Source organism: Motacilla alba, chromosome 4 (assembly GCF_015832195.1).
Source record: "Motacilla alba alba isolate MOTALB_02 chromosome 4, Motacilla_alba_V1.0_pri, whole genome shotgun sequence".
Classification (NCBI taxonomy): Eukaryota; Metazoa; Chordata; class Aves; order Passeriformes; family Motacillidae; genus Motacilla; species Motacilla alba.
Window position 1 is genome coordinate 8,294,885 of NC_052019.1, and position 13,241 is coordinate 8,308,125.

Genomic DNA, 13,241 nt, shown 5'->3' on the forward strand with positions numbered 1-13,241 from the left:
GTAAACAAGTATTTAGTGGTTTTCTAAAGATAACTCATCTGCAAACACCCAGGTCCATAGCCCAGAACTGGGAGCTCCCTTGGCTGTTACATAACTGCAGTAGGTTGTTTTTATTTTTTTTTATTTTTTTAAGGAATGAGTTGGTTTTATTACTGTAGTAATTTCCTAAATAAGGAATACATCTGACTAGAAAGGATGAAACAAAAATAAATGCCTGCTTAACCCAGGCATATGGAAACTAAGCATTATCTTAATTATATTTCTGAAACAGCAACCTCCTATCTTTGGCCCAAAGCTTTCAGAATTCAAAGGCAAACACTGCCCTGATTTTTCAGCTTTTGTTCCCCATCCACTGACTCTTTGTGTTGGTGAATTTGGGGGTGCCAGGTATCTCCCAAGTGCAAGAGTCCAACTGCTCCTTCCTTGGTGAGATGAGATGTCAGGGGGGATGCAATGGTGCCATGAGCCTTGCCTCTCCTCCCTGGGGTGATCTCCCTTCCACGGGAGGCTCCACTTTTGAGCAGGAGATGCTCTTTTGGCCAACTCATCCTATTGTACCTGTGCCATGATGCCTTTTATAATCCTGTGTTTTGATCTCCAGTGCAGAGGCTTTGGGAGCTGGGGGTCACTCTGGCTGCAGTTGCAGGCGATGCTCATTAGAAAGGGGAGCTCTGCAGGTGCTCAAACAGCCTGGCTGCAGTGCCTGGCCACGGGCAGGTCCCACAGCCACCCGAGGAGCAGCTTCTCACCAGGGATGCCCAATGCAGCAATGTCTGTGGGGTGCTGGCACCGCTTCTCTGGGTGGGAAGGCTTCCAAGTCCTTATCTAAACCTTTCCCCCTCCCTTCTCTCATACTCCTGAACTATTTTTAATAGAAAAGTGAAGCAATGAAACCACTATGAAATCATCACAGTGAAATAAAGCTTTAGCTTGAAGCAAAAATCCAGTCACTGCATCTTCCTGAGGACCAAAGCGTAGCCTGTGAGCTCCAGAAAGGCAAATCCCGCAGAGTTCCAGTGACACAGCCGCACTCCCTGACAGCAGAGTGCATCTCCCAGGCCCTGCAGGGACAAAACTTGTAGGGAGGGTGCACGGGTGCATCTCACAGGGACATGTGCACCTGGCAGGGGGTTACAGGGATGTTAACGAGAGATGACTGCACGGGGGGTGCACAGGAGCACCTTACCGGAGCAAGAGGCACAGATGAAACTTTCATGGGGTGTATGGGTGCACCCTGCAGGTGAAGGCACGGCTGAGGTTCGCAGGAGTTGCAAGTCCCGGGGGGATGCACAGGTGAAGTTTGCGGGGAGGCACAGCTGCTACGGCTGGGGGCTGTCACCGGGCAGGGGGAGGCGCAGACGAAGCCCTCGGGGGATGCACCTCACGGGACTGAGGGGGTCCGGGGCCTCCCGTCTCCCCGCCCAGCATCCCCCGCCCACCCCGTCCCTGCACCGGCCGCGCACGGCGCATGCCTCGGGCAGATGCCGGCCGGTTCCAACCGGGAGAGGCCGAAGCTTTTCGGGTCCTGCGAAGAGGAGGAGCCCGTCCTCCTCCCTGCGCATCCCCCCCTCCCCCTCCATCTCTTCTCACCGCCCCGCGGAGGGGCGCGGAGGCGGCTGGGCCGGCAGCGCTCTCTGCACCGCGCAGTGGCGTGGGCACGGCAGGAAAAGTTACTGACCGGAGGGCGCTAAGGGATAGAGAGGGGCATTTACTCGGGTTTGGGACGAGCCGGGGCCGCGCGGCTGCACCCCCAGGCCGTTCCGGCCCCGCAGAGCGTTCCGCGCGGGATGGCGGAGCGGGGGCGCGCTCCGCGGAGCTCCGCGCCGGGGCCGCGCAGAGACGCGCCGCCGCGGGGAAGGACTCGGGCGGAGCAGCCGCGCCGCAGCCCGCCGGGACGCGGTGCGGAGCCCGCCGGGACGCGGTGCGGAGCCCGCCGGCCGGCCCTCCCTCTCCGCGCTCCCGCAGCGCCCTGCGCACCTCCGCGCACCCGCAGCGACTACTCCAGAAATCTGCTGAGCGCACAGTGCGTTCGCAGTAGATAAACAGACACATAAAAAATAAATTAATAACCCTCTTCCGCCTGCACCGGTGCATGCGGGCAGGGATGCACGGCCCCCGACTCTCCGCGCAACCCCGCGCCGTAGTAATTTGCAAGGGGCGGTGCAGGGATGGGGGGGGCAAGGGGGAGGTGTCCCGCCCCCCCGATCACATGGCGACCCCGCGCAGCCAATGCGGGGGGCTCTAGGACCCCGGGGACCCGCGGCCCCCCCCGCCCTATAAATGCCTCTCCAAAATGCAGCGGGGCTCCTTCCTCTCGTCCCGCCCGGCCGCGCTGTTCTGCGCCCCGCTGCCCGCGGGTCTCCGTGCCGGCTCCGCGCCCCGCTCCTTCCCCCTCCCCTTTTTCCTTTTTTTTTTTTTTTAAATCTTATTTTTTTGTTAATTTTCTGATACCTCCCCTCTCGCTTTTCTCCTCGCCCCCTCCCCGCGGCCGGTTTGCATGCATTGTCTGTCTCCCAAGATGGTTTGTGAGACCAAGATTGTGGCGGAAGATCATGAATCAATCCCGGGATCAAAAAAAGACACGATCATTGTTTCCTCCTCCCAGATGTGGCCCTCTTTGGCGGGCTCCCCTCCCTCACCCCCACCTCCCCTCACCCCACCAAAAGAAGACCCCAGGCGCGACAATGTCTATATCCGCGAATTCCACCCCTCTGAACAGGAGGTGGTGCGCCGCATCTTTTACGAGGGGATCATGGAGCGAATCCCCAACACGGCGTTCAGGGGGCTGAAGCAGCAGCCCCTCACTCAGCTGCTCTACGGGCTGCTGGCGGGTGAGTATCCGCTCCCTTTTGGGGAGTGGGGCGCCGGGTTTATTCGCCGCTGCGGGTCTTCACAAAATGGTCGGAGAGGCGGGAGGCGGCGGGGACCCGCGGGCGCGGTGCGGCCGGGGGAGCGCCGCAGCATCGTGCGGAGCGGCCGCGGAGCCGCAGCGCTGCGGCGGGGCCAGGCGGGCTGCGAGGGGGAGCCTTGCGCCGCCGGAGATGCGCGACCCTGCGCGGGTGCTAAGGGCGGGGAACCGCGAAAGGGAGGTCGCGGCGGGGGTGAGGGCAGATCAGTCATGCTGGTTATTGCAGGGCTCGGGGGTGCGCGGAGAGGAGCGGAGCGGCCCCGGCCGCCCCCGCGCAGCCCGGCGAGGGGGTCATGGCGTGCCGGCGTTGCCTGGAGACAGCCGGGCCCGCCAGTGAGCTGCCCCCTTTCCCCCCCGGCGTGGGCAGGGGGTACCCCTGCAGCCGCACCGAGCCGAGGGGTCACCTCACCTCCCTGAGTTAAAAATAGCGCTTGCACGGTGTCCCCTCCCCTGCCAGTAATTAATAATGCTCGCCCCCCGCCCCAAGAGGGCTTTGGGGTGGTCTCTGCCCCCGGTGACTGCAGGCTGGTCGCACCCCGTGTCCCAGACACCGGGGAGGGCGGGATCCCACGCTGGAGGGGGACCCCCGGCAGGCGTGGGGGAGTGGGGGAGCTCTGGGCCGTGCCGGAGAGAGCCGCCGGCTCAGAGGCAGCCGGAGAAGCCCCCCAGGATGGGGACGGGCAGGGTGGCTGCCCTGGGAGTCGGTGCTGATGGAAACAGCACTGCCGCAGTGGCGAACACATGGCTGCGGAGTGGTGCCCGCAGCGCGGCTCCTCCGCCCGGCCGCGTCCCGGCCTCACCGGGGACAGCGGACGGGGCCCGGGGCTCTCGGGGTCCCCACGGCCCCGCTCCGGAGGGGCTCGGTGGGCCCTGGCGTGGCGTGGCGGCATCCTCCCCACCGACTCCTTCAGGACCTCATAAACTTCTCTGGGTTATCTCGTCGCGATACACCGTCCCTTAACACGATAATCTCGAGAGCGTGAACCGTGTGTGTACTGCAAATGTATATTTTGACTGTGCTTGTTTTATTGATTTATTTTTATAATGAGTTTGTATTCCGAAATCAACACTAAATTCTCTTTTCTGACAGGTGTCGTTTATTTCTCTTCCTTATCTCCATAGTAATGTGCTTTGTTGTGACCAAGTCCTTCCTGCTGACCTGCTGTTTGCCCATCTTTCTGATGGGCATGAGGTACTACTTCAGTAGAAAAGTTATCCTGCACTATCTCGATTGTGCGCTGCACACGGACATGTCCGATATTGAGCAATATTACATGAAACCGCCAGGTGAGTACGAATTCCCCGAGGGAGCCTTCCTCCCCCCAGCCTGCTGGGGAACATGGCTGCTCCCTGCTGCTGGCGCCTTTTCCTCCTGTCAGCAGCACTGAGCAAGCTCAAAAGTCGCCAGAATGCAGCTCTTTAGCCACACCAGGCACAAAGCCATCTCTGGTTTTGGTTTGGTTTGAGTTTTTTTTTGCTGATTTTGGTTTCTTTAATTTTTTTTTTCATTGCTCCCCCTCCCCCAAGTGCCTAGTCATCCCAGGCAGCCTCTGTCCACCCCAGAGCGCAGCACTGCTGGGTCCCACGGCCACCCCAAGGCTGGGGTGAGGGTGCCAGGGACACTGAGGCTGGAGGATGCGGGGTACTCGCTGCAGCCTGGGCCCACCCCGGCCCTTCCATCTTCAGCTTGGTGCTTTTCTGCTCCATGCATTTGGTATTAGCTCTGGCTGCAGGAGGAGAGGGAGATGAAAGGCCTTTTAGCCCAAATGCTCAGAGGAGCCCATTTTAGCTATTGAGCCCATTTCCCCATGTCATTCAAGAACATTCCTTAATGCAGGTGTTTTGGAAGAGACATGGATCAGGTATGTAAAGGGCTGCTGCCACATAAGCTTGCCCTAATATGGGTTCATCCCTTTGTTCCATATATGCATCTAATTAAAAAGACAACATCTGATCATAATATTACCTTGTTAAGCTGTAAAAGATAACTTGGGTCATCAAAAAAAAAAAAAAAAGGGTCTTTAGAACCTGTCAGGTTCTATTTCCCTTTTGTAGGCACGCATCCATATTGAGGACAAGAGCAAGGGGATGCCGGGGCAGTCAGCTGGGGTTTGAGGTTTGCTTTTGGTGGTCACAGAGTGCTAGTGGTGAGCTGGAAAAGCAAGGCAAGGATGGTATCCCACCTGAGTTCCATCTTCCTGGGGTACCTGCTCTCTTCTAGGGTACCTACTGTGTTGTTTTTCCGCGTGACCATGTTTTTGCTGTATCATTTGCTGTATCATTCCTGTTCCCCAGGTGTGACAAACCTCTCCCTGGGTGCTTCTAGAGAACTGCTGGGAAGTGCAATAGCCACAACCTTCCCTCACGTCTAATAAGCAATGTTACATTTTGCTAAAATGTTGCTCTTCTTATGAAAATCATTAACTAGCTTAATTTAGGTTTCTCTTCCCATCATAGTGCATATCTTATACAGATCTTGTCCCATCTTACACACAGTGTGTGTTTCGTTTACAGAGCTCGTTTTTGTAAAAATTAAGTGATGTGTGACTTGTATTTAAAAAGCTCAGTCTTCATCAAAGGTTTATTTCACAGAAATAAAAGGGATCCTAGCAAAACATTTCTGCACCTCTGTAGTGAGGCCCAGCAAAATATTATGCTGGAGAAAACAGCAGAAGATTTCAGTAGAATAAGAATGTGTGATTTGGAGTTAATAGGTGAGCTGCTTAGCTTCTTAATGCCCAGGACTTGCGTGGTCACAATTGAGAGGGATCACAGCACCTGTATTTATAACACTAGCAGACACAGAAAATAAAGGAAAGGGACTCAAAGTAATGCCCTCAATTTGTTTAGGGTCAGTAATGTAATTTAGTTCAGCTGTGTTGCCAGCATGTCTTTGAAATGTTAGCACTGCTTTTATTTGGTACCTGAAAGAGCTAATTGCAATTTTAGAGCAAATGTGTGGGCTTCAGTTTTTGACAGAATTTAATCATGTAATTAGGCTTCTGCCATGCCATAAAAAGCAGATTTATGGGATTGTTAGTGCTTGTTAAAGGTTCTTGATGATAGTGGTGTTGGATAAGGGGAGGCTTTGGGGTCTGGGGAAGGAGAAGGGTGTCTGTGTGTTGGAACCAGCACTGTGTGCCATTAATCCATGTGGTGCTATTTGGTGTAGCTGGCCAGAAGGAATGAATCCAGTGGTTTGCTCCTGTTTCCTCCAAAAAGGCAGTTGGTGGATTTTTTTCCCTATGGGACAGCAGTATAAACACAGTCATCCCAGAAAATGCCAGAGTTTAGTGCACTTTGAAGGCTGGCTGGCTGAGCATCCAGAGGAAGGCAGCAATGTGCACACTGGCATTGCCCGTTCCACCCAAAGGACAGAACAATAGCAATAAAACAAATTCAAGACCCAAGTTTGTATTTTATTTGCCTAGTTTACAAATTAGCACCCAGGCAGAAATTATTGCAGTGGGAATGAGAAGGGCTCGTTGTAGTGCTGCAGCTGAGATATTTGTGAGAGCTTTCTCAGTGAGGTGTTAAGAGAAGAGTAATGGGGTGTGGGGACAAGGTCCCGGAGAGGCTGGAGATGGCCAGAGCTTGACTAGACGAGTTGAACCCAACCTGATATAACTGCAGCTTGGCCTGGGAGTATGACCAGGCAACTTGCTGCTCCTTCTTTAGAGAATCCATGTTTTCCTCCTTGAATATTTTTTTCTCAACATGGAAAAAAGAGAAAGGGAGCATTTTTATGGTGGGGTTGTGAATTCCTGTTTCTCGGGGTGATGAATGCAAAGGTAGAACTGGGACATGGTCTTAAGGTCTTGGATAAAGATGTTGGTTGAGGCTTTGCTGAGGTTTTTGCCCTTGTAATCCAAGATACCCAGGCACAAAACCTGTTGGTTGCAGCCAGCTCTGCATGGTGCCCAGGGCTGGGGTACTGTTGTAGTGAGTATCTACAGCAAATAGCTTCTGGTGAGGCAGGCATCTACAATGAGGGGATATTGTTACTATTAAATGGATCATTCTTGGTTGTATTGTGAAAGCATCCACAGAACATGTGGGTCAGTTTTATAACCAAGCCAAAAGGACCAGGTTTGCAGTGGGATACCGTGAGCACCCAGGTTAATGATTAGTGTTGAACAATTCCATGAGTTGCACCATATTAGGGCTTTTCTTCTGCAGTTTTTTTTGAACCTCTCGCCTCCAAGTTAGTTATTGTTTGAATTTTCCTCTGCTGAGTTTTGTATGAACTGAAAAATATGTGCTGACAGTGATTTTTCAGAAGTGCACTAGCCAAAATTCAAATCTTTGTTTTCTATTGCCCTCCTACACTTATGCCAAAGGTCTGGCAGAACACTTGGGCCAGTGCTTAACTTGGAGCTTGCACACAGCGGTGTGACTTGAAATTGCTTTCAATGTGAAGGGAATTGTTTGTGTTGTGTATGCAGGGGTCTTAAAACTGAAGGTTGAATGGTTCAAACGCCTTCCTGAGCTCTTTGTAAACTCACATTTTTCATTTTAAAATAGTACTTATTGGAATTTACCTTTCTTTTTTTTTTTTTCGTTCTTCAAAGGCTATGAAAAAAGACTAGTGGAATGGTGAAAAAGAAAGGAATTGGATAATGGGCTTAATTGTCAACCAGAGTAACAAGCTCTAGTAAACAGAAAAAACCCCAACCAAAACCAACCAAAAAAAAGGAATTAATTTTAAATAGAGCCCTGCCTCTTGCATTTATCCACACAAAAAAGATGAGCACAGCTGGAGCTTCTTTTATGGTCTGATGATTTTGATGACTAATCAATTTTACAGTGTCTCTTCAAGCTTCTGTCCCAGTTGGTTGTGTTGTATGGGTTTTTGTTTTTTTGCAGTGGTTGGTGTGTTAGAGAGATTCTTGTGAGGCTGAGTTCTCAGCTGGAGAGCTTATGGAAACCAAGACTCCTTGTGTCCCATGCAAAACTGCTGCTCCCCAAAGTGACAGGAGCTGGAGCTTTGGCTGATGAATTTATGAATTTCCATGTCTCTGTGGTTGTTCAAAGAGTTGCTGCTGGCTGTCCTGGCAGGGTTTGCAGAGGTGTGTGCATACCTGACCTGGTGGTGCAAAGACCTGGTGGTGGTGGCAGCTGGGCTGTGTCAGGGTTTGGGAGCTGGTGACGAGCTTGGTGGCTGCATCGCAGTGCCCAGTGCTGCAGGGGAGGGTGGACAGACAGCACAGATGGGCAACCTGGGCAGCTGAGGCTGCAGCGCCTGGTGGGTGTTGGGGGCCCTGGTGATGCAGCAGCTGAAGCTGGAGTGCTGCTGCAGGAGGTGTTGGGTGACAGCAGCCACCCAGTGCTGAGGGCTGTGGCAGCTGTACAGCTCCAGCTCCTGCTCTGTGGGCTGCCAGGCACCTCTGGTTGCCTCAGGCAGGGAGGGGACGGGTGCTTTGCTCTCCTGCCTCCAAGGTGAGCAGAGCCTTCCTGTCCTGCTGCCCTTTGTCCCCTGTGTGACAGTGCACAGAGGAGCCTGCACCGATATCCTGACCTCCCTGGGGGACAGGGCCCTAAGGAAGAGGGACTGCAGGGGGATGGCTCATTAGGGTTCAGTTTCTGCTGTGCTTGTGGGGCACATTCCTCAGCTGAACCCGAAGGGGGGATGTCCTGCCCTTCTCGGCAGAGGTTCTGGGATCATGCCCCTATGTCAGAAGGACACCAGTTGAGGCAGGTCCAGAGCTGGGTTGTGAGCAGGTGAGATCCTGTTTGCTGCTTTCACTTTTTGATGTTTCCCTCACCTGCAGTGAGGTGTCTGTGTGGGTAACAAGTATTTGTGTCTTGCATCAGGCCATTTAGCAGTGTTTTTTTCCCTCTGGCATGATGTCTGCAAGGTGAACAGCTGCTGGTGAGTCGTGTGGCCCCTGCTACCTCTGCTCCATAAGTGCTGAGCCTTGGGGAGGCTGAGAGGTGAGCACCAGTGACTTTTGGGGTGCAGGGAAAATGTAGGGTCTACCTTGGGAGGAGATCCTCAGCCCTGGAGCTGTGGTTGCTCTGCCATGCCTAAACCCTTCCAAAGACACAGGCGTAGGGGGTGGGGAGGGTATTTCTCCCCACTGAGCCCTCGGGCAGAGGGGCAGCCACAGAGCCCAGTTCTTCCACATTCTGGATAATGCTCAAGCTGCTAGATAAGGAGTGAAGCTGCCAAATGATAACATTGTTTGGGAAGAACAGAGCAGCTCTTGCTTTGCAAAGAGCAGCTCAGTTACCTGAGCCGGAGAGGGCTCAGGGTTGCTGCTTCCCAGTGGAGGAATGTGTTTTTGGAAAGCCCTGCCCCACTCCTGGTGCCCAAGAGGCATCTGGAATCTGAAGCATCCCTATCTGCAGCATTTCTTGCTGGCTTATGCAGTGCCCTGACCTCGTGTATCTGCCAAACCTCTGAGCTGCCTGTCCTGTATTGGGGTTTTCATGCTTGCCTTTCCCACAGTGGGGTAGGGTGGTGAGGAGTTCTGTGTGGGGCTGGGAAACCCATGGGAGGGGCTGTGCCCTTATCTCCTCCTGGGTGTCTCCCAGCTCTGCTTCCTATCACTGCTGGGAACTGACGTTAGGTCTCCTCAGCAGAGGAAAGTCTGTCCTGTGAGCATATCACTGCTGGCATCTCTGCAATTCCATGAGGGTGCTTCCAGGGATGTGACCTCCATAGCAGAGAGATCCTGTAAGATTAGGATTACAGGCTTTTCATATACTTTATAGTGGGAAGAATTTTGTCGAAGTATTTCCAAAGCTGACCTCCTGCATGTGGGATAGTCAGGGATTCTTCAGCTCAGCAATTTCTACTTTGCTTTTGGGTTTCTACAACTTAGTAGCATGGAACTGCCTGGTTTGGCATCTCTCATCTCCAGTGCAGAGTTTTTGGGAAGCAAGATGAAAAACAACTCATGTTTCCAAGTGTTAGGAATGTGCTTTGTCCAGCATTTGCAGTGGGCTGAAATATTTTGGTTTTATTTGAATAATGTAAAATGTCTTTAGAGTGGGACTGCCTCCCAAAACCCACCTCCTCTGACACTGGCACTCCGTCACTCATGCCTGCCTCATTTTGCTGTGCTGGAGCCTTGGCTTTTCCATCTGGAGGCAGCCCCATCCTGCAGGCATGGGCAAAGTGAGCAAGGCAAGGTGCTGCTGGCACCAGCTCGGTCCCCCACCTGAATTCCCAGAGCTGGCCAAGGGCTGTCCTGGCCCCTGCAGCAAGCACCATGCAGAACCCCAGCCCAGGCCTGCAGCCCTGCTGATAACAATGAGGGTAGATTGGGATGTGACACGACTTGAGTCCCTTGCAGTGCTGAGCCACCTGGGCCAGCTCTGCTCAACCCACTGGAGGGTCTGCAGGGTATTTCTACCTCACAAAATCTTTTTTTCCCCCCCACTTTTGGGGGCCTCAGGTAGTACAGAGTAGGAGTGCAGTGCTCTCTGTGAAGGGCCAGCATAAGAAAACTGGAGTTGCCTGATGGGGGGAGCAGTCTGTGAATTCAGGGCCGTGTCATCCACAGCCAGTGGAATAAACATGTTTATGGGCAAGCTGCTGCAGCCTCCTGCCCTTCCTATTTATTTATCACAGGAGCAGGAACATATGCAACAAACCCAGTGTGTGTACCCGTAACATGAAAATAGCTCTCCCTTTAGATCCACAAGTTTGGCACAGTCCCATGTCAAAATCAGATGAAAATAGATTTTATAGTAAATTTTGCAGAGTAATATAACCTTCCCCCCCCCCAATATGTTCAAGCATTCTCTCTAAAACTAGCCATTCCCTCATGGACATGACCATCACTCTGCAGCAGTGTTTGAGTTGTAGCCATGACTGGTGGATGTGATGCTGCTGAACATGAGCTCAGCCTGCAGGTGCTGAAGATCCTCAGCACGTGTCAGTGCTGGTCATTAATCTTCAGTGCAACAGGTAACCAGTTGTGTAAGTTGAACATCAGTAGTTTTTAGGCACAGTTAACTTCTCAAGACCAGCAAACAAGCCACGTTAGGACTTAGGAACATGAAGGAGGCAAGGACATCAGGTGTTCTAGTTTTTTTTTCTAGCTTTGAGTAATTTTTTTAATATTTTCTCCAGTGTTAAGTGTTTTCTGACATGGCTGTATGCAATTTCTCAGGACTGTCTTAGTGAATAAACCAAAACAGGTTCTGACTCCAGAATTTCGTTCACATGTTTAAATGCAAATTTATTACTCTTATAAAGGGGTTTTGGCAGCTCTTTTTTCTCTTGCTTTCTTAGGAATGGCCAAGATTTAAAACAATTGCCCAAAAGTGTTTCGGGTTAAGTTTTCATAATAGCCTAAATTTAGGCTCTGTGTTGGATATCTGACTAGTGGCAGGGGTTTTAAAGGTACAAAGCTTTGAGCCTCTCTTGACACTGAATTTTGGATGTAGAAACATGAACTGAAAAATCTTATTCTCACATTGTTGTATTTATTTCTTATATTCAGCCTCCTAGGATTACCCACACATGTGGTCATGTTCTTGCTTCTCAATGTGCACCCCCAGTGGTTAATACTTTAGAAACTGCCACAGGGGATTGCTCTCTACTTGAAGACCTCTAAATATATTGAAAAAAACTGGTTTTATGTAAAAGTCTTTAAATGCATGGCCTGATTGTTCAAGAAGGCAAAGCATTCAAAATCTCCCCAAATTTTAGAGTAGATTTCTGAAATTCCTTCTGTAGGAATTCCTTCAATCTTGATTCAGGCAGTTTATATTTAATTTCTCAGGATGGGAATGACTTTTGGGGCGGCTGTGAGCCCCTCGGGGACTCCGGGAGCTCGCAGCATTGTTTGCTGGTGTACTGCAGTGTGCTTGGCTTTATTTTGGTAATGCGCTGCTGGGGATCTGTTACAAATAATCACACACTTGGTGCTACTCCCTTCCAGGCTACAGCAAAAAGAGAGACCTGGAGTGTTTTGCTGGTATCTGGTTCTGTGATGAGCTGAGGGATGTATGAGCCTTTGTTGTTACTTTCTGCATCAGCAAAACAGAGAGTGCTTTAAAGTGTATTTTTAGATTTTCTTATTCTCTTTTCTTTTTTTTTTTCCATTCTGTAGAAAGCTGAGGCATCGTTTTGTTATCCTGACAGGTGGCTAATGAAAGGAGCCTTAAAGAATATCCAAAGATAGCAGCATGTCTTACCTAGTTTCTATTGACGAATTTATTCCTTGTAACCAAATAATAGGGCTTAGGGGGGTTTTGAGGGGTTTGTTTCTTTGTGGTTTTGTTTTGTTTTGTTTTGTTTTTTTTAATGTTTTTGTTTTTTGGTAAGGGGGGCACATGGGATCACCAAGAAGCCTCATGTCCTTTATTAAGGATGCATCAACAATTAGTTCACAGTGGTCTGGTCAGAGCCAGGTACAAGCTGTGGTATCTGTTACAGATGGCTTTGAGCCATTCTTTTAAGTCATCTATTGACCCATTGGACCCCAGCAATCAATTAACAATTTATGACAACACAGTACAGTATCATTCATTGTCTTCTATAACTGTTTGAAGAGTGCTTCTTTCAAAAGGAAAAAAATATATTTTATACAGGATAGTTCTAAAACATAGACCTGTGATTCCCAGGGCTTAGTGCCAAGCTGGGCTTCTGCTTTAGAATGGGATTCTGGGAGTGAAAGGAGATATTTCAAAATTGGTAATGGGAAGCATGTATTTCAGTTGTATTTTTAAGTGGCTACATGAGATATTGTTATGTAAAGTGGAATTTGCAACAGTGTAAATGCTAATGGAATGATACAAGGTATTAGTCCCACCACAGCGTGTCCTGCTTGAAATTGTAACTAGCAAGTAATATTTGTCACTTAAAATTCATGTGTTGTTGTTTTGTGAGAAAATGATTTTTCAGTTCAGGAACTGGAAAGTAAAAGGAAGGATAGTTTTGGTCCAAAGTAAGCTGATTTACTACTCCCTCTCTGTTTTTTCACTATGATGAAGCAAGGATCGGTGTTTAGTGGGGGGTGTAATGCTTTTTTCAGCTCAAAACAGAATGATTGGTTGGCTGTCAGAGCTTTCCTTAAGAAGCACAGGTCAGACCCAAGTGCATACCTAGGAAATACTGACCATGATAGAGCCATGGTATGGTAAAGTGTTTGTTACCCCTCGGGCAGGGCCTGCTTTGCATGGCACTGGTAAATCTATACTGAGTCAGTGCTGGGATTTCAGGCATCCCAGGCCCTGTTTGAATTACATATTTAGGTATTTTATAGTGGTGCAGTAGTTGAAGTGGTGTTGAGGGGTCCATCTCTGAAGTCCTGGCTGCTGGGGCATCCATCCCCTGTGATCCTTGGAGGACTGAGCTGTGTATCTGTGTCCTGGG

General features: G+C 50.6%; 1 protein-coding gene across 1 annotated transcript in view; it reads left to right on the forward strand.

Moving 5' to 3' along the window:
• Positions 1–2,497: 2,497 nt before the first annotated feature.
• Positions 2,498–13,241, forward strand: part of NAT8L (N-acetyltransferase 8 like) — a 32,697-nt gene continuing 21,953 nt past the window's right edge. The window contains exons 1-2 of the mRNA XM_038135985.1: positions 2,498–2,831; positions 4,031–4,195. Coding sequence (XP_037991913.1) covers positions 2,498–2,831; positions 4,031–4,195 — 499 coding nt within the window. The remainder of the gene's footprint in view (positions 2,832–4,030; positions 4,196–13,241) is intronic.